The 26277-nt window shown below is 45.7% G+C and overlaps 1 protein-coding gene across 1 annotated transcript; it reads right to left on the bottom strand.

The window, feature by feature from the left end:
* LOC107113338 (zinc finger protein 850-like) lies at positions 1-26057 on the bottom strand. The gene is made up of 3 exons (XM_015414664.1): positions 25169-26057; positions 884-1172; positions 1-805 (listed from the first exon to the last, which is right to left on the bottom strand). Exons 1-3 carry the CDS (start codon positions 26055-26057, stop codon positions 1-3), a joined length of 1983 nt encoding a protein of 660 aa, XP_015270150.1.
* Positions 26058-26277: the final 220 nt, after the last annotated feature.

The raw sequence follows: 26277 nt of genomic DNA, 5'->3' as shown, positions 1-26277 counted from the left end.
CTAAAGTTTGTCCTTTTTGTGGGTTCTTTGACGGGAAGTGAGGTGCTTCTGTTGACTGAAGCACTTTCCACTCTCGCTGCATTTATATGGTTTCTCTGCAGTGTGGGTTCTTTGGTGGGAAGTAAGGTTTGAGCTGCTCTGGAAGCTCCTTCCACACTCCAAGCATTTATATGGTTTCTCCCCTGTGTGAATTCTTTGATGATAAGTTAATCCAGAGCTGTGACTGAAGCTTTTCCCACACTCTGAACATGTATATGGTTTCTCCCCACTGTGGATTTTTTGATGTGTAGTGAGGTTCTGCTTCTGACTGAAAGTTTTCCCACATTCTGAACATTTATATGGTTTCTCTCCTGTGTGAATCCTTTGATGGGACGCAAGGTCTGACTTGCTCCGGAAACTCTTTTCACATTCGTAACATTTATAGGGTTTCTCACCACTGTGGATTTTTTGATGTGTAGTGAGGTTCTGCTTCTGACTGAAAGTTTTCCCACATTCTGAACATTTATATGGTTTCTCTCCTGTGTGAATCCTTTGATGGGACGCAAGGTCTGACTTGCTCCGGAAACTCTTTTCACATTCGTAACATTTATAGGGTTTCTCACCACTGTGAATTCTTTGATGGTAAACAAGGCTAGCACTGACTCTGAAGCTCTTTCCACACTCTGGGCATGTATATGGTTTCTCCCCTGTGTGAATTCTTTGATGATAAATAAATCCGCAGCTTTGACTGAAGCTCTTTCCACACTCCGAGCATTTATATGGTTTCTCCCCACTGTGAATTCTCTGATGGGTAGCAAGGTCTGAACTGCTCCGGAAAGTCTTCCGACACTCATAGCACTGATATGGCTTCTCTCCACTTTGGATTCTTTGATGAGATATGAGCTTTTGACTAAAGCTTCTTTCAAAGTCACTGTTTTTATATCCTTTCTCTGGAGTGTGGCTCCTTTGATGTGAAGTAAGGTGTGAGCTGCTCTGAAAGTTCTTTCCACACACTGAGCATTTATATGGCTTCTCCCCTGTGTGGATTCTTTTATGGTAACTTAGGTGAGAACTCCAACAGAAGCTTTCCCCACATTCCAGGCATCTATATGGTTTCTCCCCTGTGTGGATTCTTTGATGGGAAGTGAGGCCTGAGCTCTGACTGAAACTCTTTCCACACTCTGAGCATTTGTGTGGCTTTTCATCTGTGTCCAATCCTTTGTGTAAAATAAGGCTGTTCCTCAAACCCCAACTCTTCTGACATTGTGTCAGTTTCAGCAGTTTCCCCGTGTTGTTTATTCTCTGATGGGCACCAAGACTTGATATACCGATACAGATTTTTGCACATACATCAAATTTATTCCATTCATTTCCTCTGTGACTTTCTTTCTGAAGGAGAATTTCGTGGAAATCAGAACATTCTGAAACACTGGATTCCTCCCACCATTGCTCGTTGGATTCAGCTTTTCTTTGCTGCTGTTTCCTTCCTCTCTTGTTCTCCCTCTCTGTTGGAATAAACAGAAAAATGAAATGAGGGAGAAACGGGATTTTCCATCAGTGAACAAACCTGTTTTTGACCTTGCACCTTCACAACTAAAACCCAAACACAGTATTTCCCCCCCCCCAAAAAAGCATCTACGTCAACTCTTCCATAAAGTATGGCTACTGTTTCTTCACGTAAAGAGATGCACTAGGATCTATTTTCTGCCCAAATGGACCTCCTAAAACTATCCAAGTTTTTCGAGGCCAGAGTCACACTCATGTCCTGTTCAAGGATCTCCAGTAGTAAGGCTGAAAAAGACTCTTCTTTGCTTCAGAGTTTGGAAAGTCGCTGTAGACAATTCAAGCTCGAAGGATTCCAAGACTGATCCATATGATGGTCTGTTTCACGTGGGCTGGTGTCACACAAACTTTTGACCCCATGTTGCTCACGAACAGTCCCCCCGCCATTATGAACCAACTTTAAAGGCTGATAGAAGTCCCCAATTTATTCCCCCAATTCTTTGATAAGTCAATGGGTGGGGAGGACACTTATCTAGACCAAATCTGGAGAACTCATTGCCTGATCATAGAATCATAGAGTTGGGACCTCCAGGGTTATGTAGTCCAACCCCCTGCACATTGCAGGAAATTCACAAATACCTTCCCCTCCACACCCGCAGTGACCCCTGCTCCATGCACAGATGACCAAAAAACCTCCAGGATTGCTTCCTGACCCAAAAGTGTCAATCAGCATTTCCCTGGGCATGTAAAAAAGGGCCAAAGAACTAAGCACTGATGCAGCCCTTCCTGCCCTCCCCCTCATGATCTGCCTAAGTTCACAGAATCTGCATTGCTGTCAGATGGCCATCTAGCCTCTGTTTAAAAACCTCCAAAGGAGAGCCCACCACTTCCCGAAGAAGCCTGTTCCACTGAGGAACTGCTCTGTCAGGACGTTCTTCCTAATGTTTGATATACAGGTAAAAGAAATCTACCACACTGTTGAGTAGCTACCTGCCCATTTCTCTCCTTCCTCAGAGGCCTGAGCCAATGGGCCTCCCCCTTCCACCAGCCAAGAAGTGAGGTCAGCTTTGAGAATATGAAATCCTTACTTGAAGAAAATAAAACCACACATGAACCCACAATGGTCATTTCTGGCACTTCTGACGAGAAATATTCAAGGATTCTATGCTTCCCCCAAAAGCGGGGGAAAGAAGGACTAATGTTGTGAATGGGAAGAGCCAGATTTGTACCAGAAAGAGATTTATACTTGCTCAAGGTGTTTTGAAATCACCCCGAGCACAGACTAAAACCAGACAGGGTTATTTCTCAGACACAGAGCAGGGAAAGGAAACCCCAAGCAGGAGAGCACCTCAAAGGCAATCCGGGGGGGGGGCAGATTCCTACATCCAAAAGCAAAGGCACCTAATGCAGCTTCCGTGAAGGACTTCCACATTAAGACCTCTATGTCCCTGTGAAGAGTGTATATATTGTATTATATGTATGCAAGATGACAGCCAATGATGCACACATGTCAGATTAAACTGATCTAGGTGACAGGAAAGACTGTCATGTGACAGGGTCACCAGATGCAAGTTGCACTAGGTTGCATCAGCTCAATTAACTATGTCACCATGAGTTGGCAAAATGACTCTGATTGGTGCAAGTACTGTATATAAGGAATGTAGTCCTGAAGCAAGTGTTCCACACCTGTGGAGAGTGTACTGCGAAGCACCTTGTCGGTCAGTTCTGTGAATCTGGGATACCGCATGGTGGCATGGACTGTGTATATAACTGTAAATAAAAGCCACTGTATATAGCTCATATACAGCATCCTGAATTCATTATTATTCAGACGCTCTGCGCATGCCGTCAGGGTTATGGGCCCAGAGGTGCGCTACTGAGCTGGAGTACAGTTGGTGAAGGCTGCACTTAGCTGAGGAAGCTTGCCTGGTCCAAATTGGTGTCTAGTCACCCACAATCCCGCTGACCCCAAAGAGTGGAGCATTGCAAGAAGAGCAAAGAAGAGCTGAAGTTATTCTTTAGCACTTCCAGCTGAGCTTGTGAGTGACTCATTCTTACCATTACAGTTTTGGGTATGTTGCCCTTGGGGCTCCAGTACAAATAGCTACAGACAAATTTGACAACTAAATTAAGTTTCCAAGGAATATGGGTCAAATGTATCTGCCCTTAAGGATGTCCCCGCAGTGCACCGATATTACCCAAGAACCGCAGAAATGTCTGCATTCAGTATTTTTCAGGCAAAGGCAACGAGGGAGGCATACCCAGAGAGGCCAAATTCTTCCAGTTCTCCACCATGACATCTCTGTGCAGCGTCTTTTGGTCTGGATCCAGCAAAGCCCACTCCTCCTCTGAGAAGTACACAGCCACATCTTCGAAGGTCACCGGACCCTGAAAGAAGAAAACGTCAGCGTGGTGTACTCATTAAAGTGTCGGACTAGGATCTGAGAAATCCAGGTTTGAATCCCCCAGGGCCGGCTCACTCACTAGGCGAACTAAGCGATCGCCTAGAGCGGGCTGGCCCTTAGGGGCACCAATCTGCACCCAGCCCCGTACTCTGGGAATTTCTTGATTATTGGTGTTTTTCATTCTTCCTAAAATGCATTTATTTTTGAAACATGGTGGGCGCACGGGGGGGGGGGGGGCGCCAGAAGGGATCCTCGCCTAGGGTGCAAAATAAGCTGGGGCTGGCCCTGGAATCCCCTCTTGTACCATGGAAGCTTGCTGGGTGACCTTGGGCCAGTCACATCTCTCTCAGCCTGACCTACTTCACAGGGTTGTTGTGAGGCTAAAACTGAGAAGAGAATGCTGTAAGCCGCTTTGGGTCCCCACTGGGGTGAAAGGCGGGATATATATTAAAGTAAATACATTTTTGCAGGTAATTAACGTGACAGTCTAATCAGAGAGGGAAGGCAAGGGGGTTAAGAGCTCTCCTGGAGGAGCCAAGGCTTCTTCAGTGGTGTTCAAAGCCCTCCAGGGTAGGAGACGGGTTCAATAGAAGCAAAGGTCCCTTCATCTGCAGGCAACTGTGAACTGCACAGAGGGACTGGATAAACATCTGGAGCAGAGGTCCATCAGTTGCTATTAGCCACAAGGCATAGAGGCGGTGGCTCCAGATGCTGAACTGCAGACTGGAAGGCCAGTAGTTTGGCAGTTCGAGACCCTAATGTGGCGTGACGGAGTGAGCTCCCGTCTCTGGCCCTAGCTCCTGCCAACCTAGCAGTTCGAAAGCAAGAAACTGCAAGTAGATAAATAAGTACTGCTTCGGTGGGAAGGTAACTGCGTTCCGTGCGCCTCGGTGTCTAGTCATGCCGGCCACATGACCATGGAGACATCTTCGGACAGCACTGGCTCTTCGGTTTGGAAACAGAAATGAGCACACACACACACACCCAGAGTCAGATTCAACTGGCTTTCAAAGCAAGGGAAACCTTTACCATACAGAGGGAACACTGTTTGGGTCAGTGATGCTCTGTATTCTTGGTGCTGGGGGGGGGGGCCACAGTGGGAGGGCTTCTGGAGTCCTGGCCCTACTGGTGGACCTCCTGATGGCACTTGGGTTTTGGCCACTGTGTGGCACACACCCTGTTCAAACTGCCTTTGTATTCCGTTTTAGTAGCTGGTTCCTAATGGATTTTTTCTGTCCTTTCAGACAGACCCGTTTTAGTAACTGACTGCTAGCGGAATGTATTGACCTGTTCATACAAACCCACTTGGGTTAGCAATGTGTGGTTGAGCTGCTTTTTAGGGAAACTGCTTTCTTCCATTTAATACCCCTTTGTTGCGCTTCTGAATCGCTGTAGTGTGCTGTTTAAAATGTCCACAGCGCTTCCTACAATGCCACTTTTTTCGCCTGCCGTTTTTCGCCGCACGAACTTCCTCTGCCTTTTTTTAATGTTCTGAGTTGAGCACTACAGCACATCAGTGCTACTGCAGCACGCCCGAGATACATAGACTCCACTGAGTCAATGCATCTCAATGGTGCCGCTATAGCACTCCAGTTTAGTGCTAGAGCGTTCACCTTAGAACATAAAAAAAAAAAAAGTCTGAGGAAGATTGTGTGGCAAAAACGATTGGGGGGGAAATTGGCAGTGCTTGAAATGACCACAGCACTTCAGTGACGGCTCATTCATGGAAAGAGATTTTTGCTGTATGAAACCCCTGTCCCTGTACCGTTTTACGCAAAATCGGGCCAACAATGAATAACGGAACGGTAATGTGAAGCTGCGGTGGCTCAAGTGGTTAAGACGCTGAACTGCAGGCTGTGGAAGGTCGGTAGTTCAGCAGTTCAAGACCCTAGTGTGCCGCATGACGGAGTGAGCTCCCGTCTCTAGTTCCCGCTCCTGCCAACCTAGCCGTTCGAGAGCAAGAAATTGAAAGTAGATAAATAGGGATCACTTCGGTGGGAAGGTCACAGCGTTCCGTGCGCCTTGGTGTTTAGTCATGCCGGCCACATGACCATGGAAGCGTCTTCAGACAGCACTGGCTCTTCGGCTTTGGAACGGAGATGAGCACGGCAACCCTAGAGTCGGATTCGACTGGCTTTCGAGCAAGGGAACCTTTACCTTTACCTTTTTAATGTGAAGAGGGCCAGAGTGTTGGACTGGATGGGCCATTGGTCTGATGATCCAGCATGGCTTCTCTTATGTTCTTGTGTGCCAGAGTACACCCAGCCCTTCTCACCTAGTCTTTCCTACCTCATCCAGCTGCACAGATGACGTTTTTGCTGTACCCCAAACAGGAGTAGACCCAGAAGGACCAAGCAGTTTCCTTCCACTACCTGTGAGGGAGAGAAAAAAGGGTGGAAGATGTTTATGCGGCCGCTGCTGCTTGCGTTGGCTGAATCAAGGGGCTGGTGCTCACATTTAAAGGCCTCTCAGTTTCTCCCACTTACCTCTCCCATTAAGTAATTGCTTGCATTGGCTGAATCAAGGGGCTGGTGCTCACATTTAAAGCCCTCTCAGTTTCTCCCACTTACTTCCACATTCATTAAGGTGGAAACCTCTGTCACTCTACTAATAAAATTTTGCGATTAATTCAGATTTATTTTGACTATATTGGTTGTTGCTGTTTCCCCCCCCCCCCATTTTCAATCTGCATGTCTGAGCACTTCCACTGATTTCTCTCTAGACTGCTTTTCTAACAACCATCCCAAAGTAGTGAAGCTCTGAAAAGAGGAGATAGTGATGGCCACAAATACAGATGGCTTCAAAAGGGGGTTTATTTCTTTATTTATCAAATTTCTACCCTGCCCTCCCTACCAAGGACGGCTTACATGAATTCATCACATAAAATTACAATAAAACAGTTAAAACAGTGCTAAAACCATTAATCATATGAATTAATAAGTGCTAGTATGTTGTCATTAAATTTAATGATGGCTGCAGTACTCCGTTCTGTCGTCACAGCTGGCTCCTAGACTTCTTTGGTGTCTTTCAGGCGATTGGCCCAGGCTGTTATTAAAAATACCAGGGGCAACAGGGCTCTCTATCGTCAGCTATTCGTTATCAACAATGTTTAACGGTGGTGGCAGCTCCAAAGGCCTGGTGGAAGAGCTCAGTTTTACAGGCCCTGCGGAACTGTAAAAGGATCCGCAGGGCCTTGATCTCTTCTGGGAGCTCATTCCACCAGAACGGAGCCACCACCGAGAAAGCCCTGGATCTGGTTGTTGCCAGCCTGGCATCCTTAAGACTCGGGAGGGCCAGTCAGTTCTGGGCCCCTGATTGCAGCGCTCTCTGGGGAACATGTGGGGAAAGGCAGTCCCTCAGGTAGGTTAGACAGATTCACGGAGGAGAGCTCAAGATGGGTAGCCGTGTTAGTCTGTCTGTAGCAGTAGAAAAAAGCAAGAGTCCAGTAGCACCTTGAAGACTGACAAAACTTGTGGCGTGATAGGAGCTTTCATGAGTCACCGCTCAATTATTCAAATACAGCTAGAATGAGGATGGAAGAAAGGTTCACCATGGGCTCTACCCATGGTGACTGAAGGGAGCCTCCATGTCCAGAGGCAGCAAACCTCTGAGTGTCAGCACTAGGAAGCAACGTCAGGGGAAGACCTTGGCCTCTATCCCTTAGTTTCTGGTCCTCCATGGCAACTGGTTGGCCACTGTGTGATGCAAGATACTAACTCAATGGTCCACCGGGCTAATACGGCAGGGCTCTTCTTATGTTTCTAAGTCCCCAGTGCCATCAACTGCCAGTATTAAGCACAGGGCTTCATGTGGATCATAATTTGGGACAAGGAATCATGGACGATTGATGGGGGAAGAGATTCTCCATGAGATAATGTCTACAATAAAATGAATTTATTATTCTTAATATGCGTTTTATATTTCCAATTCTTGTATGGAAACACCCTCCCTCCACACTGAATCTTGGCTGCAAAACTTCTGCTTTGAATGCGCAAAGCCTTAAACTTTTGAAAACAAAACACCTTTTGAGCAAATGAAGATGCCCTACATGAATCAGAACATCAAATTCAGCATTGTGTATGCTGATCAATATCAAACAAACTAAGACTATGGCATCCGGCCCCATCACTCCTTGGCAAATAGAAGGGGAAGTCGTGGAAGTAGTGACAGACTTCACGTTCCTGGGATCCCAGATCACCACAGACTGTGACAGAGCCATGAAATTAAAAGACGCCTGCTCCTTGGGAGGAAAGCGATGGCGAACCTAAACAGCATGATAAAAAGTAGAGACATCACCCTGCCCACAAAAGTCCGCATGGTCAAAGCAATGGTATTCCCAGTAGTCATGTATGGCTGCGAGAGTTGGAAGGCCGAGCGCCAAAGAATAGATTCTTTTGAACTATGGTGCTGGAGAAGACTCTTGAGAGTCCCTTGGACTGCAAGAAGATCAAATCAGTCAATCCTAAAAGAAATCAACCCTGACTGTTCCCTGGAAGGCCAGATAATGAAACGGAAGCTCAAATACTTTGGTCACCAAATGAGAAGGGAGCACTCACTGGAGAAGACCCTGATGCTGGCTGGGAAAGATTGAAGGTCAAAGAAGACCGGGACGGCAAAGGATGAGATGGTTAGACAGTGTCATAGATGCAACAAACATGAAATTGAGCAAACTTCAGAGGACAGCGGAAGACAGGAAGGCCTGGCGTGATCTGGTCCATGGGGTCGCGAAGAGTCGGACTCGACTGTACGACTGAACAACAAGAACAACATGCTGATCGGCAGCTGCTATCTAAAGTCTCAGGAAGAGGGTCTCAGACTCCTGCAGCAATCAGTTCCCAACAGCTTTCATTCAAAGAAATAAAGTTTATTGAGACATTGAGAGTATGCAGATATCTTAACGCTTTTGTGACATAAAGCCTGCGAGGCAAGCTGATATACATTATTCAAGGGGTTCCCCTGATGGCTCAGGTCCAATCAGAGGCCAAGTAGAAACCCATCAAAGGAATGGGCAATAATTGTCAGGAGAAAAGTACACCAGACACTCAAGGTCGAAGGCTTTGGTTACATAGATAAAGACTGGAAACACAGCAGAAACGAAAGTCAAAATCCCAGAAGCGAAATTCCAAAATGCCCCACACCCATGGCAGCTAGAATAGCCAGAGGCCTAGCTGACAGAGGGCTTTCACATCCTTGACCCTCCTAGTTGTGTAGGAACAGTGAAAAATTCACTGTTCTCCTGGCTGGAAATTGGGAACTAAAAAGTATGTACGTACTGCCTAATCTGGTGACTGGCTAATGACGCAGTCAATTGGCCTTGGCAAAGAGACGAGAGAGAGATAACAGACATCTGCCTACACACACACACACACACACACACATTCCTTAGTTCATGTCTCATGACTAGGATGCTGTAATGTATGAAGGGGAGGGGGGGGAGGAGGAGATGGATTTTCAATAAACAAAGCTGAGAAGTGAGAACACTTTCGGTTCAGTCAGCTCAGCTTTCTACAGACTTGTGTCCTGTCTTCTTTGAACGCCGGCAAACTACATAGTTGGAAATGCTGGCGACTGAAACAAGGACCTTCTGCATGAAAAACAGGTGCTTTAATACTCACTCGTGGCAGAAAAGAGTAAGAGTCCAGCAGCACCTTAAAGACTAACCAAATTTGTGACAGGGTACGAGCCTCCGTGAGTCACTGCTCACTTCTTCAGAACTTCTTCACTTCTTCTGAAAAAGTGAGCAGTGACTCATGAAAGCTCATACCCTGCCACAAATCGGGCTAGTCTTTAAGGTGCTCCCGGACTCTTCCTCTTTCCAGCTGCTGCAGGCGGACTAACACGGCGACCCATCTTGATCTAACTCACTCACGGCTTCGTCTGTGCTGTAGCCAAGAAGCAGACTGGAGAGAGAATGTTTTCCTTCAAGTAGCCAAATCATTGCTGTGTGGAAACAGCTCCGGTTTACTTCAGAGAAGAGGAACAACCTGAAACCTGCCCCGTGCACGCTTACCCAGAGAGGTAGCCCCTCCATCTTGCTCTTGTGCCATCCCACAGAACAGCAGCCTCTGTTTGGGGTCTGACAGAATCTTCTCTGCCTGAAGGAATTCAGCAGCCCCTTCTGAGAACCCCTGAAACAGCAGATTGAGGAGAGGGATTAGGCCAACCATAGTTTGGCTGTTGAAAAGGGGGCGATTTTTAGGCCAGTCTGTTTCATCTTCTGCTCTCTGGCGGTCCAAGGATGAAACTCTCTCACCTGCTCTTCCTTCTTCTTGGCATCTTCCTGGCTCAGGAGGAAGCCTTCTGCCAGGGCCACCGCCTGGGAACTAGTCTTTGGTCTGCATTCCCTGACCCAGCTCTCCATCTCTGGGGGCAGGACGGCCAGGAACTGCTCCAGGATCACCAGGTCCAGCATCTCCTTCTTGGTGTTTCTTTCTGGTTTCAGCCACTCACAGCAAAGATGGTGGAGTTGGCTGCAAACTTCTCGGGGGCCTCGGGCCTCCTGGTAGCGAAAGTGCCTGAAGCGCTGGCACTGGACATCAGCGCTGGATGTGTCTCCACTCAGAATCTTTGGGGCAGTTCTTTCCCAGAATTCATCATTCTTCCCAGCAAGGATGGTAGGAGGTTCTTCTGCTTCCGGGCCAGCCAAGTCCTGCTTTTCCATGTCTGCCCCCTTCTTCAAGTCAGCCTGCAACCAAGCTGATATATCAGCTTAATCTGTTGCAAAGTCCTCTCTATAGGCCAGGAATGGCAAAGTGGACAAAGCTCCTAAGTCCTGCAAAGGAAACGAGACTATTGGTGAGCAATGCTCCCTCTAAGCCAGTGATGGCGAGCCTTTTAGAGACTGAGTGCCCAAACTGTGACCCAAAACCCACTTATTTATCGCAAAGTGCCAACACGGCAGTTTAACCTGAATACTGAGGTTTTACTTTAGAAAAAACAACTCATACATTAACTTAATGAAATTGAGCAAACTTCAGAGGACAGCGGAAGACCGGAAGGCCTGGCGGGAGCTGGTCCATGGGGTCGCGAAGAGTCGGACTCGACTGTGCGACTGAACAACAACAACATTAACTTAAGATGATCCAAACAAAGTAAGGAAAGCAACCCCAAATGCTTTCATTTACTTAAAATTATTTGGCAGAGAATTCGACACTTTAATGATGGTCTGGGCCTGGCTGGGGCGATGGCACGCGTGCCCACAGAGAGGGCTCTGAGTGCCACCTCTGGCACCCGTGCCATAGGTTCGCCACCACTGCCTAAGCTGTGGAGTCTTGTGAGCAAAAATTCTACTTTGTGAGCTACTGGCATTAAAGTTGTGAGTGAGCTATTCGGCTGCTGCAGAAATTAGTTTGCTCTGGAGCCCTCCTTCCTGAGCTAAGACAAAAATCTGTGAGCTGGAGGCTAAACAACTGTGAGCTAGCTCACACTAACTCAGCTTAGAGGGAACACTGTATGGTGAGCAAATGTGACACGCTCCAGAGAGGAGAGCACAAGCAAACAAACAAGTGAACAAAAAAGGATATATATCGATCCTTGGTCGATCAAGATCAATATCGTCTACTCCCAGTCTAAGTAGACTATATTGATCTTAATGGGCCAAGGATATAAGGGAGAGAGGCCTTCCTTATCCCTTACGTCAAGGAAAGAGATGGGACCCGACTGGTGGACCTCCTGAAGCCACCTGTTTTTGGGCCACTGTATGACACAGAATGTTGGACTGGATGGCCCATGATTGGCCTGATCCAACATGGCTTCTCTTATGTCCTTATGGGACTGGCCAGGGATTGCCTCAGACAGGTATTCCCTTCCAAGGATGTCTCCCTCCCCAAACAACCCCTCCTGCCCCCTTCAGCCTTGGATCAGGCTAAGATCTCAACTAGCTTTCCCCACTTGTGGGGGGCTTTACTGGGGAAGGCTCTGTCTCACAGCTCCCTCTTCAATCAGGGAGCCCGACTGTGTGCCAGAATATGAGGTGTGGGGGACCCCGTCAGTGTGAATGAGAAACAGTTTACTAGATGTATGCTTTAACAGAGTTTGAGTCCAGTGACACCTTGAAGACCAACCAAGACATCTGAAGAAGTGTGCATGCACACGAAAGCTTCTACCTGGAATAAAACTTGGTTGGTCTTCAAAGTGCCACTGGACTCAAGCTTTGTTCTACTGCTTCAGGCCAACACAGCCATCCACCTGAATCTATATACTTTAGCAGTTAAGTAAATAAAGGAGCAAGGAGCTGCGGTGGCTCAAGTGGTGAAGACGCTGAACTGCAGGCTGTGGAAGGTCAGTAGTTCAGCAGTTAGAGACCCGGGTGCCGCATGATGGAGTGAGCTCCCGTCTCTAGTTCCAGCTCCTGCCAACCTAGCTGTTCGAAAGCAAGAAATTGCAAGTAGATAAATAGGTGCCACTTCAGTGGGAAGGTCACAGCGTTCCGTGCACCTTGGTGTTTAGTCATGCCGGCCACATGACCACGGAAACGTCTTCGGACAGCGCTGGCTCTTCGGCTTGGAAACGGAGATGAGCACCGCGACCCTAGAGTCGGATTCGACTGGCTTTCGAGCAAGGGAATCTTTACCTTTACCTAAATAAAGGAACAGTTATAAATATGGAGCAGAATGTATATAGAGACACTATAGAAATGGGGCGGAAATATTTACAAGGAATCAACATAAACCAGGTTTTTTTTTACCAGAGTTGGCATTACCTTACATAGCTACCACCGCCACCACGCTTCTTCTTTATTTAAAAAAACCCCAACACATACGAATGTTACACCATTATTCCACCAACGCTTTTTCCATCACCGCACCCTTACCACCGCTGGAGCGGGTACCATCGGGGGTGCGAGACGTGCCTGGCGGATGATAGGGCTGCGGGGACATATATCTGGTTGTTGGATTGATCTACAGCTGCAGAATACCATCTTGGTTTATGAATTGGAGTGAGCAGTGGAGCACCGATATTTTATTGATTGTATTATGTTGTATATTGTATTGTATTTTTATATTGTTTTTATTGTTTTATTAGGCATTTATGCCCTTGTTAGCCGCCCTGAGCCTTTGGGGAGGGCGGGATACAAATCTAAAGAATAAATAAATAAATAAATACAACCCACCATGTTAAATAAGCCCTACGTAAATGGTTTTAATGAACTGTCTGTGAACTGTTTGAAGGAATGTTTTAGATGTTTATGTTTATTGTTATTATGCTTTTATCATGTGAGCTGCCCTGAGTCTGCTATGGCGGGGAGGGGCGGTACAGAAGATCCAAACAAACAAACAAATAAATAAATAATCAATCATAAGACTATAAGAGAAGTCAGTGTTGGATCAGGTCAATGGCCCATCCAGTCCTCCAACACTCCATGTCACACAGTGGCCAAAATACCAGGGGCCATCAGGAGGGCCACCAGCTGGGCCAAGTCCAGAAGAAGAAGAGAAGAAGAGATTGGATTTATACTCCACCCTTCACTACCCAAAGGTGTCTCAGAGCGGCTTACAAGCTCCTTTCCCTTCCCCTCCCCACAACAGACACCCTGTGAGGTAGGTGGGGCCGAGAGAGCTCTGACAGTAACTGCTCTTTTTTCAAGAACAGCTCTCATCAGAACTACGGCTTGCCCAAGGTCATCCAGCCAGGTGCAAGTGGAGGAGTGGGGAATCAAACCCGGTTCTCCCAGATTAGAGTCCGTGCACTTAACCACTACAATAAAACTGGCTTCCTCCCAATGTTGCCCCCCCAGCACCAAGAATACAGAGTATCACTGCCCCCAACAGAGTCTTCCATCTATATCAAACAGTTTTAAGCTTCGGCAACACTGTCTACAGCATAAAATAATCATATACACCTTAGTATTTCTTCTTTGACATTTTCCTTTGGTTTAATTGCGTTCCAATTAATTATCATATGGCAGTGGGTGTAGTATAGCCAGTAGATCCATAGATTGTCTGGCAGCCTAAAACTGTGGCGGGCTAGGTTTCTTTTTTTGGGCTGAGAGAGCTGTGACTGACCCAAGGTCACCCAGCTGGTTTCAAGTGAAGAAGTGGGGAATCAAACCCAGACCTCCAGATTAGAGTCCACCAGTCTTAACCACGACACCCAACTGCCTCCAGCGCATGCTCTGTTTTCTCTTATCATGAAGACAGGACATAAGAGGTATGCCTCCTCTAATTACTGGTGACACTTAAGAGTTAAATTGAGAGAGCCCACATTCCTAGACAGTGACATTTTATTTTCTTTAAAACGGAGAGATGCTCTCCACCAGAATACCCTGCTCCTCGATCTTAAGGGAAAGGAAGAGAGGATGTGGGTTATTTTAACAATCTATGAAGATGGGAACACAGGCAGGGCCTGCTGGGATCATTCAGGAAGCCCCTCCTGACTCACCCTATCTGCAGATTCCAGATCTCCACTGGACTCTGGCAAGGGATGAGGGGCAGGGTTGCCAGATCCAGCTTGGGAAACTCCTGGAGAATTGGGAACCTCAGTGGGGCACAATGCCATACAATGCTCCCTCTACGCTCTGGAGACTTGTGAGCAAAAATTCTACTTTGTGAGCTACTGGCATTAAAGTTGTGAGCAAGCAATTTGGCTGCTGCATAAATTAGTTTGCCCTGGAGCCCTCCTTCCTGAGCTGAGACAAAAAAGTGTGAGCCGGAGGCTAAAAACAACAACAACAACAACTGTGAGCTAGCTCACATTAGCTCAGCTTAGAGGGAACACTGGAGTCCACCCCCTCCAAAGCACCCCTTTCTTTTCCCCAGGGGAACTGATCTCCGTTGCCTGCAGATGAGATGCGATTCCACGGGATCCCCAGGTCCCACTTGGAAGCGGGCATCCCTAGATGATCGGATTCGACAGCGCTGCTTCCCATTCATTTCCCCAGGATCCCGCTCCTTCCTCGGGGCTGACGGTGCATCCGTTTCTTCCCTCTGCGTCCAGTGTTCCCTCTAAGCTGAGCTCGTGTGAGCTAGCTCAGTTTTTGAGCCTCCGGCTCATACACTTTTGTCTTTGAGGACACCCCCCCCGGGGGGGGCTCTCCCTTTCCTTTCGATCTCCCACCCACCCACTCCCCTCCTTCGTCCAAAACCCCCCAACTCACCAGCCCTGCCGGGGACGGAGCGGATGCTGCACATGCCAGACGAAAGACCAGTTTCCTACAGGGGGCGGAGAAAGGGGGTCTGGGCACCACCCCCTAGATAGGAGGTGGCGGTCTGGGCCGGAAGGGACCTCCCCCATCCCGCTCTCTGGGAATCCGGACTCTCTTCCTTTAACCCGTGCATGGTTTCGACTCAAACGAAGAAGAGCCGTGCAGAGATTTTGGAGGAGGGCCGGCCGCTGCGGTGCGGAGGCGGCTCCCGCTCTAAGAACGTCAGAAGAGCCCTGATGGATCAGACCAGTCGTCCATCTAATCCTCCATCCTGCCCCACACAGCGGCCAGCCAACAACAGGGCATAGAGGCCGACAGACAGAGGCAGCCAAAGGGGCCAACAACAGGGCATAGAGGCTGAGACCTTCCCCTGATGTTGCCTCCTGGCTCTGGGATTCAGAGACTTGGTGCCTCTGCATGTGGAGGTCCCCCCTCAGCCACTATGGCTAGCATTTGAAGGGCATGCTTGGATCAATTCCTGGTCCTGGGAGTCCAAAGTTCCCTCTAAGCTGTGGAGTCTTGTGAGCAAACATTCTACTTGGTGAGCTGCTGGCATTGAAGTTGTGAGTGAGCGATTTGGCCGCTGCATAAATCAGTTTGCTCTGGAGCCCTCCTTCCTGAGCTAAGACAAAAATCCATGAGCTGGAGGCTAAAAAACTGTGAGCTGGCTCACAGTAACTCAGAGGGAACCCTGCCTGGGACTAGCATTTTTTTGACTGGGGGGAGGCTGTGTTTTTAAGTTGTTACACAGTGGGAAAGATTGAAGGTCAAAGAAGACGAGGGCGGCAAAGGATGAGATGGTTTTGTTGTTCAGTCGCACAGTCGAGTCCGACTCTTCGCGACCCCATGGACCAGCCAGGCCCTCCTGTCTTCCGCTGTCCTCTGAAGTTGGCTCAATTTCATGTTCGTTGCATCGATGACACTGTCCAACCATCTCATCCTTTGCCGTCCCCGTCTTCTTTGACCTTCAATCTTTCCCAGCATCAGGGTCTTCTCCAGTGAGTGCTCCCTTCTCATTTGGTGGCCAAAGTATTTGAGCTTCAGTTTCATTATCTGGCCTTCCAGGGAACAGTCAGGGTTGATTTCTTTTAGGATTGACTGATTTGATCTTCTTGCAGTCCAAGGGACTCTCAAGAGTCTTCTCCAGCACCATAGTTCAAAAGAATCTATTCTTCGGCGCTCGGCCTTCCTTATAGTCCAACTCTCGCAGCCATACATGACTACTGGGAATACCATTGCTTTGACCATGCGGACTTTTGTTGGCAGGGTGATGTCTCTGCTTTTTATCATGCTGTTTAGGTTCGCCATCGCTTTCCTCCCAAGGAGTAGGCGTCTTTTAATTTCATGGCTGCTGTCACAGTCTGCGGTGATCTGGGATCCCAGGAACGTGAAGTCTGTCACCATTTCCACGACTTCCCCTTCTATTTGCCAAGGAGTGATGGGACCGGATGCCATGATCTTAGTTTTTTTGATGTTGAGCTTCAAGCCCACTTTTGCGCTCTCCTCTTTTACCCTGAGCAAGAGGCTCTTTAGGTCCTCTTCACTTTCTGCCATTAGAGTGGTATCGTCTGCATATCTGAGGTTGTTGATCTTTTCCCCAGCAATCTTAATTCCCGCTTGTGATTCATCCAGGCCAGCATTTCGCATGATGTACTCTGCATATATATTAAATAAGCAAGGTGACAGTATACATCCTTGTCGTACTCCTTTTCCTATGCTGAACCAATCAGTTGTTCCGTATCCGGTTCTAACTGTCGCTTCTTGGCCCTTATACAGGTTTCTCAAGAGACATGTGAGGTGGTCTGGTACTCCCATCTCTTTAAGGACCTGCCATAGTTTGTTGTGATCCACACAGTCAAAGGCTTTAGCATAGTCAATGAAGCAGAAGTAGATATTTTTCTGGTACTCTCTTGCTTTCTCCATAATCCAGCGAATGTTGGCAATTTGATCTCTAGTTCCTCTACCTCTTCGAAACCCAGCTTGTACTTCTGGTAGTTCTCTATCCACGTACTGTTGAAGCCTAGCTTGTAGGATCTTGAGCATGACCTTGCTAGCGTGTGATATGAGTGCAATTGTGCGATAGTTTGAACATTCTTTGGCATTGCCCTTCTTTGGGATTGGAATGTATACTGACCTTTTCCAATCCTGTGGCCACTGTTGCGTTTTCCAAATTTGCTGGCAAATTGAGTGCAGCACTTTAACAGCATCATCTTTTAAGACTTTGAATAGCTCAGCTGGAATACCATCACCTCCACTAGCTTTGTTGTTAGTAATGCTTTCTAAGGCCCATTTGACTTCGGATTCCAGGATGTCTGGCTCAAGGTCAGTGATTATACCGTCGTGTTTGTCAAGGACATTGAGGTCTTTCTTGTATAGTTCTTCTGTGTATTCTTGCCATCTTTTCCTAATCTCTTCTGCTTCTGTTAGGTCCCTACCGTTTTTGTCCTTTATCATGGCCAGCTTTGCATGGAACGCTCCCTTGATTTCTCCAATTTTCTTGAAGAGATCTCTAGTCCTTCCCATTCTATTGTTTTCTTCTATTACTTTGCACTGTTCATTCAGGAAGGCCTCCTTATCTCTCCTTGCTGTTCTCTGGAAATCTGCATTCAGTTGGGTAAATCTTTCCTTTTCGCCTTTGCCTTTCGCTTTCCTTCTTTCCTCTGCTATTTGTAAAGCCTCATCAGACAGCCACTTTGCTTTCTTGCATTTCTTTTTCTTTGGGATGGTGGTGATTGCTGCCTCCTGTACAATGTCACGAACCTCCGTCCATAGTTCTTCAGGCACTCTATCTATCAAATCCAGACCCTTGAATCTATTCTTCACCTCTATTGTATATTCATCTGGGATGTGATCTAGGTCAAACCTGAATGGCCTAGTGGTTTTCCCAATTTTCTTCAGTTTAAGTCTGAATTTTGCAATGAGTAACTCATGATCTGAACCACAGTCAGCTCCAGGTCTTGTTTTTACTGACTGGATAGAACTTCTCCATCTTTGACTGCAAATTACATAGTCAATCTGATTTCGGTGTTGCCCATCTGGTGATGTCCATGTGTAGAGTCGCCTCTTAGGTTGTTGGAAAAGGGTGTTCACTATGACCAGTGTGTTCTCTTGACAAAACTCTGTTAACCTTTGCCCTGCTTCATTTTGCTTTCCAAGGCCAAACTTGTCTGTTATTCCGGTTACCTTTTGACTTCCTACTTTAGCATTCCAGTCCCCTATGAGATGGTTAGACAGTGTCATAGATGCAACGAACATGAAGTTGAGCCAACTTCAGAGGACGGCGGAAGACCGGAAGGCCTGGCGTGATCTGGTCAGTGGGGTCGCAAAGTGTCGGACTCGACTGTGCGACTGAACAACAACAAACAGTGGACTGTTGATGTTTCTCAAATGCATGGAGTATGCCCTTCAAATGCTAAATAGTTTTGTATAGAATTTCATATTTCTGCAAATGGATCATGATGATTCTTGGATGGTATATGGAGATATAATATGACAGAGTGTGATCCTGTACTGGCATATTGAAAAATACTTATGATCAGTCTTTGAGAAAATAATACAGAATACTTAGTTTTATAAATCTTTATTGGTGTTTACTGAAGCTGAAACTCAAATACTTTTTGACCACCAAATAGGACGAGAGCACTCACTGGAGAAGACCCTGATGCTGGGAAAGACTGAAGTTCAAAGAAGACGGGGACGGCAAAGGATGAGATGGTTAGTCAGTGTTCTCGATGCAATGAATGTGAAATTAAGCAAACTCCAGAAGATGACGGAAGACAGGAGGGCCTGGCGTGATGTGGTCCATGGGGTCGCGAAGAGTCCGACTCGACTGTGCAACTGAACAACAGCCACAAAAAGTGTCGCTTTAGCCCATCAGCTGGGCCATCCTCTTCCCGTTCCTGCTTTTTGTGCGGGCAAAATGTCAGTTCCATGGCTCTTGCCTGCCACCGGCTTCTCCCTATTTGAGGATCAAACCAAGAGCCCTGGCCATGCCATCCCAAGACCTATCCACTGAGACATGCCTGTCTGTGCTATGGTCTCTCCCTAGCCCCATGTGGCAGGTGGTGATGTCAGGGCTACAAAAGCCCACCTCCAGGCTGGACATCTCCTGCAATTGCAACTGATCTCCAGCTGACAGAGATCAGTTCACCTGGAGAAAATGGCTGCTTTGGAAGGTGGGCTCTATGGAATTAATACCCCACTGAAGCCCCTCCCCTCCCTAAAGCCCGCCCTCGTTAGGCTCCACCCTCAGAATCTCCACCTATTTCCCAATGCAGAGCTGACAAGCCTAGTGTGTGGCTTAGAGCAGGGATGGCTGCTCATCGTGAACAGTCGTTTTGTTGCCATTCAGGTCGTTGTCATGGGGATGGGTGGGCTTCCTCTTCCACCTTCCCCATTTCTGCTGCAGTGTTCCCTGCGTGGCTGCTCTTTCTCAGTCAAGTGTATATTCGGCCGGAGGCGGAGCGTCTTGTGTTGAGGGCCCTACCTCTCTCCCCTGAGTCCTCTTGATCATTGGCGCTGGATCACAGGCAAGAGTGAAAAGGCAAGAGGCGATGGGACCCTGGCCTGTTGTTCATTGTCTATGAATTAGGGGCTGAGATTTCCGCCTTGCACCCAGAGGCCAGGAATATCACTGGTCTGTGAGTGGACCAAGGCAGTACAACCCTGGATAACCCCTCACTTGCCACATCCATACTTTATCCTTTTAAGCATGACGGACTACTCCTTAACTTGACCAAGCCACAGTAACCCTGTTGCTAGATTACTGTAACACAGTCTACAGGGGTCGGCCCTTGTTGTCAGACACGCCAGCTGGAACAGAATTCACACAACTCAATCACTATTGAGAGCCAGTTTGGTGTAGTGGTTAGGAGTGTGGACTCTAATCTGGGTGAGCCGAGTTTGATTCCTCACTCCTCCACATGCAGCTGCTGGCGTGTCTTGGGTCAGTCACAGTTCTGTCAGAGCTGTTCTGGAAAGAGCAGTTCTTGAAAGAGCTCTCTCAGCCCCACCTACCTTCCAGGGGGTCTGTTGTGGGGAGGGAGGGGAAGGGAAATGAGATTGTAAACTGCTCTGAGACTCCTTTCTGCAGTGAAGGCCAGCGTATAAATCGAATCTCTTCTCTCATTTCTTATTAGGAATTCAGCACAATAAGCATATTATAATTTGGCAGACTTCCTATGGGCTACCAGTTATTTTTCAGGTTCAGCTCAAAGTGCTGCTTATTACTTACGAGCAGGGCTCTTTTTGTAGAAAACGCCTAGCAGGAACTCATTAGCATAATAGGCCACACCCAACAGCAGAAACGCATTAGCATATTAGGCCACACCCCTGACATCACAGCTCATTAGCATATTAGGCCGCACCCCCATGTTACCAGAAGTGTGGTTATCCAGCAACACCCACCTTTTGCTTGTTATTCTGTTTACCTTGTTTGTTGACAAAACCCAGGGCCTTTTTTGTAGCAGGAACTCCTTTGCATGTTAGGTCACAGACCCCTAATGTAGCCAATCCTAATGAGTTTCTGCTGTTGGGTGTGGCCTATTATGCTAATGAGTTCCTGCTGGGTGTGGCCAACTTGGGAGCCAGCCGGAACTCCGTTCCTGCCCCAAAATAGCCCTGCTTACGAGGTCACTCATATTTACAGGAACTTCCCTATCAATATGCTCCGTGGAGACAGATTTGCTCATCTGAGAAAAGGAAATGGTTAGATGAACAGCTGCCTGTTCAGAATTTTATAATTCTACATAACGTATACAGTGGAGCTATTTAAGAGGGCATTTCCTTTACACCCTATATGGGCAAGGAGGAAAAGTCCTTTTTTAAAAAAAACTTTCATCCAGAACAAAGTCAAAATCTTTTATTACAGTCCATGACCAGAATAATAAAATTAACCGAAATATGAAATATAACAAATCTTGTCATTAGAACCTGGCAACAAGGACGAACACTAATTTACAATAATAAAGTAAAACCTTCCAGTCCAGTCAGGCCAAGGGATATCATGGTACAGTGCTTAATCAGGCCAATGTATGTCTTCTGACATAACTAACTAACAGCAAAAGTAGAAAGGCTGCCCAATTCCCAATAAAATGTCAGGATTAAGGTATTAGTCACAATTGGTAGTTCCATCTTCATTCCCTGGCGAGATCTGAATAGAGTGAAGTTGAATTGCTTGAGAGCAAAATTTGGCTACTTGCCGAGTTGTCTCAGTACACACATCAGACAGAAGTGAATTAATGCTAGCTGGGTCAGAAGTATCTATAGATCATTGGAGTAATGGGAAAATATATATAGAACGAATCCCATTATAGAAGGGCCAATGAAAGAACACATGCACCATCGTCTCTATCTCTGTGCTATTGCAGGGGCAGAGTCTCTCACCCCAAGGGATCCTATAGTATCCTTAATAACTGTTGATGGTAAAGCGAAAAATCTGGCAAGAGTGAAGACTCCGCTCAGAAGAAGAAAAAATAGGGTCCCCCCCCCTAAAAAACATTATGAACTTGCTATGGTAACAGAAACAACATAAAGTTCAAAACAAGCCAGTTAACAAATGATACAAAAAAAAAAGAGAGGGAATTTTTATAAAGGGAATAGGACTGCAGTTAACTTAAAAACTTTAGACAGTTTTACTGCACTGTGTATTGTAGGTATGCTAATTTTCTAATAAAATCTGCTTTGACGCAGCATCTTTCCACACTCTGTTTCTATGATTTCACCCGAGTGAATTCTTGCATGGGAAGCTAGGGTTCCAATCTCCCCAAAAGCCTTTTCCACATTCCAGGCATCTATACTTTTTCCCAGTTGTGAATTCTTTAATAGGAAGGCAGGAAGATATTCTTCTGCCCAAAGTATTTTTCCCACACGTCAACATTATTAAAACCTAGCATTAAAAATAAAGCCAGTGCATAAGAGAAGTAATTGAGCAGCCAAAAATAATCGGAACACTTTTCGGACAGAAGCATGCTATTGTTAAAAGATTGAACCACGCCCCCAGTTAGGGAAGATTAAATCCATTACGAGGACTATGTTTGCAAATACCCTATTTTTTTGTTATAAACTTACCATTAGTGATTAGTAGTTTCCAACTAGACACTCCACAAAAATTAGTCTTAGGTCTGATATGGGATAACAAATGCTCTACGGTAGTGGTGAAAGTATTGGATAAACAGAGGGAATAAGGGGGACTTGCTGTACTAAACATTTCCCAGTATTACTGTACAATAAAATTAGCAGTGTAAAAGGACTGGAGATGCAATGAAGGATATATCTGAGATCTGTTTAGTATCTTACATCTGTCATAGTGGGAAGGAGAGAATGGTGTATTTTCTTTCTGGGTTCTCTGGAAAACACCCTTGTAACCCCCTGCCAACACTCAGGACCTGCTGAGAACATGTAGACTGACCCACTGAAAAAGTATCGTTCTAGCACAGAACTAGAACAATAACACAGTGACAGGGTAGAAACTCTAGCAAATACCTTCGAACCAATGATATAGCACCCGTGTGAACTATCATGCGGGAAACAGATTCAGAGAAACATCCCAGAGAAATAAATTGTACTAAGCAAAGCCAGAAATTTCTTTATTAAAAGGTTTATTATAAAAGAAAAGAGAAAAAAGGGGAAAGATTGGATTTAAAAAGGGTGGAAAAGGGCAAAACCCCAATATAGGGGAAAGGCAACACAGCACAGATACGTTCAAATAAAAAGCAACACAGTCAAACTAAATATGCTAAACACACTTTACCTACACTATAGCAGGTTCGTCAGAACATGTGCAGAGTTCATAACAAGATGTTGGAGGAGTCTTTAACCTCTATCCAACCTCCTGTGGAGCCGGTTTCTGCTGAAGCCTGAAACCCAAAGACGAGGGAAAATCCCAAATATCCTCTCTAAGATCCCAGCCTCCTCTCTAAGAATGATGAGTTAATGTAGTGAATGGCATGCAAAGCCCCATCTCTGATGCCAGAGGCTCCTGTTGCCAATCAGAGTCATATAGAATATAGTCCCAGTTCCATCAACCATCTGGTCATGGCTCTGAACGTCCATGGCAAACAGGTGGCCCTTCGTCCAAAAGAGATTAACTCTGCCAGGCTGGTCCACTGTGGAATGGAAATGAAGGGGTCACTGTAATGTAAACCTCCAGAGATCCAAGATCCCAGACACTGTAGGTGGTACATTGCCCTAGAAAGGTTTTAGGGTTTTGGCCAGGAGGTCCATCATTATTTATTTGTTTGTTTGTTTGATTCGATTTATACCCCACCCTCCCCGCCAAAACAGGCTCAGGGCGGCTTACATAAAAAGTTAATGTTTTTGTGGTTCCAAAAAAAGGGGAAGGGGGAAAAATGTTTTTGCTCTTGGTACAGTTAAGTCTTAAAAGTATGGTATAAGCGGAAGCAGAAATTGGCACCTGGGGTTTCTCCACTGATTTCTATATCCTATAATAATGAAATAATGTCGATCACCTGGGAAACACAGGCCTTTGGAACCATGGTTCTTTTTTCTTTATCATCCTTTAATGACTTTCTTTCTAGTAATCAGATGCTATCCTATACAAAAATAGCAGAGAAGATGGAGGCCCGAAGGTCACTCTTGTTTCAGTATTTTCAAATCAGGAGTACTGTATATGTGCTACAATAGAAATACTATCATTTAAGGAACATTCTAGCTTTGAGTGCTTTTTGGTGGGAAATATTACAAAAGAACTTATTGGGAGGAATCACCTAATTATCAGCATAAATGGAAAAGGGATTTGGAATCTGAGTGGAAAACTGGAACTTGATTCGGTCCAAAAGACTTCCCAACATTATATCCACAGGCAGAAGAAAAAAATCTGGATACCATTCAATACCAATAGTAACTGACAATGGCCAAACTGAGACTTATTTATAATCCAGGAGTAGCTATTGGCGATGCCAGAATTCAGGAGCTGATGCGTTACGTATTTTTTTTAGTACTGCCTTGTTATAAAATTAATCTAGAAGGAAGGTAATACTGCAATAACAAATATGTTGGGATATAATTTACCATTTAAATTATTACTTTGGAAGAAAGACCTAGAACTTATTTTGGGTTTGATAATCACAGCTTGATGTATGTTGGGGAAAAACAAATAAAACTCAACATTATTAATGAACAGGTATAAGCAAATACGTGATTTCATATTAATGTCAAAATTAACATATTATAGTAGATCAGGATCGACTCCCGATAATAATAAGTTTATTGACAAGTGGGCTTTATTTACAATGTGTTAGAACAAAGTTCTAAGATCACTGTCATGATTTTTAAAAATTTCCTGAATAGATCCGGAATACTGATGATGAAATACACTATCAGTAGATATAGTACTGAACTGTGACTTGTGATCTTATATATGCAGGGAAAGTTAATCTTGTGCTGGTGTTGAAGCAGCTGTAATAGCTCAGCCCAGCCTGATCTTCAGAGCTTGGGAGCCAGGCTGGGTTGGCTGTGGTCAGTACTTGAATGGGAAACTACCCAGGAAGACTGATCTACCATGCAGAGGAAGGCCATGGCAAACCACCTCTGCTCACCTCGTGCCTTGAAAACCCCATGAATCAGTTGCAGCTCGCCAGCTTTACACTTTACCTTTTTTAGTATAGACTTTCCTCTTGAGTATTTAGTTTTCAATTAAAATTTAAATACTGTTTTTGTTTGCAAAGTAGGATCTCTATGGAAATAAGAAAAAATATATTGTCTGAACCTGATCTGTTCATCTTCCTTTTTTTCAGCTGACACTCATTCATCAAGTGCTTTAGATGCTTTTTGTTTATTTATACATTAAATATTTCTTCCTTTTGTATGGATATGGTTGTATTACTATATCTGACATTTTGATTGATTTATGAAATAATAAAATGGGGGGGAATGAAAAAAGATCAACCCCTTCCTTAAAAGCCTGATTAAACAGAAGAATTTTGGCCTGTCAACTAAAAGAAAGTACCATAGGCAACAGGTGAGCAATTGGAAGGGCATTCCATAGGCAAGGCACCATCACTGAAAAAACCCTGTCTCTGGCTGCACCTGCCTCATGTCCTTTCTCCCATATGTATTATTTGATGCAGAGTAAAGTTTCCACTCTTACTGAAGTTCTTCCCACTCTCCAGGCATTTATATGGTTTCTCCCCTGTATGAATTTTTAGATGGGAAGTAAGGTTTCCACTTTTACTAAAGGTTTTCCCACAGTCCTGGCATTGATATGGTCTCTCCCCTGTGTGAATTCGTTGATGGGAAGTAAGGCTTCCACTCTGACTGAACCTTTTCCCACATTCCAGGCATTCGTATTTTTTCTCCCCTGTATGAATTCTTTGATGGGAAGTAAGGTTTCCACTGTGAGTGAAGCTTCTTCCACACTCCAGGCATTTATATGGTTTCTTCCCTGCGTGAATTCTTTTATGGGTAGTAAGGTTTCCAGTCCTACGGAAGCATTTCCCACACTCCAGGCATTTATATGGTTTCTCCCCTGTGTGAATTCTTTGATGGGAAATAAGGCTTCCACAGTGATTGAAGCTTTTCCCACAATCCTGGCATTTATATTTCATTTCCCCTGTGTGAATTCTTTCATGATAAGTAAGGCTTCCACTGTGATTGAAGGTTTTTCCACACTGAAGACATCTATATGGCTTCTCCCCTGTATGAATTCTTTGATGGTGAGTAAGCTTTCCTCTCTGATAGAAGGATTTCCCACACTCCAGGCATTTATACGGCTTCTCCCCTGTATGAATTCTTTGATGGATAGTAAGTTTTCCATTCTGACTGAAGCGTTTCCCACACTCCAGGCATTTATACGGTTTCTCCCCTGTGTGAATTCTTTGATGGATAGTGAGGCTATACTTCCTCCCAAACCGTTTTCCACACTCCTGGCATTTATACGGTTTCTCCCCTGTGTGAATTGTTTGATGGGAAGTAAAGCAGTTCTTCCATCCAAATGTTTTTCCACACTTGAGGCATTTAAATATCTTCTCTCTTTCACAGGCATTCCATTGCATATTGATGTCTGACATTTCAGAAAATCTTTCTCCACATACAGTTTCCTCATTCCTAATCTCTCCTTTGTATATTATTGGAATTAGTGGGATTTCATGTGAGTCACCACCCTTTAGAAGACTGCAGTTACTCTTCCCTGTACATGGGTGTTTTCTGTCCTCTTTCCTCAGGGCATTACAATATTCAACATTCTCTTTCACATCTGGATATGTATATTCGTTCTCTGTCACTGGATGC

This window comes from Gekko japonicus, unplaced genomic scaffold, assembly GCF_001447785.1.
Source record: "Gekko japonicus isolate JY-2015 unplaced genomic scaffold, Gekko_japonicus_V1.1 scaffold1614, whole genome shotgun sequence".
Taxonomy (NCBI): Eukaryota; Metazoa; Chordata; class Lepidosauria; order Squamata; family Gekkonidae; genus Gekko; species Gekko japonicus.
This window is presented reverse-complemented; position numbering and strand designations above follow the sequence as displayed.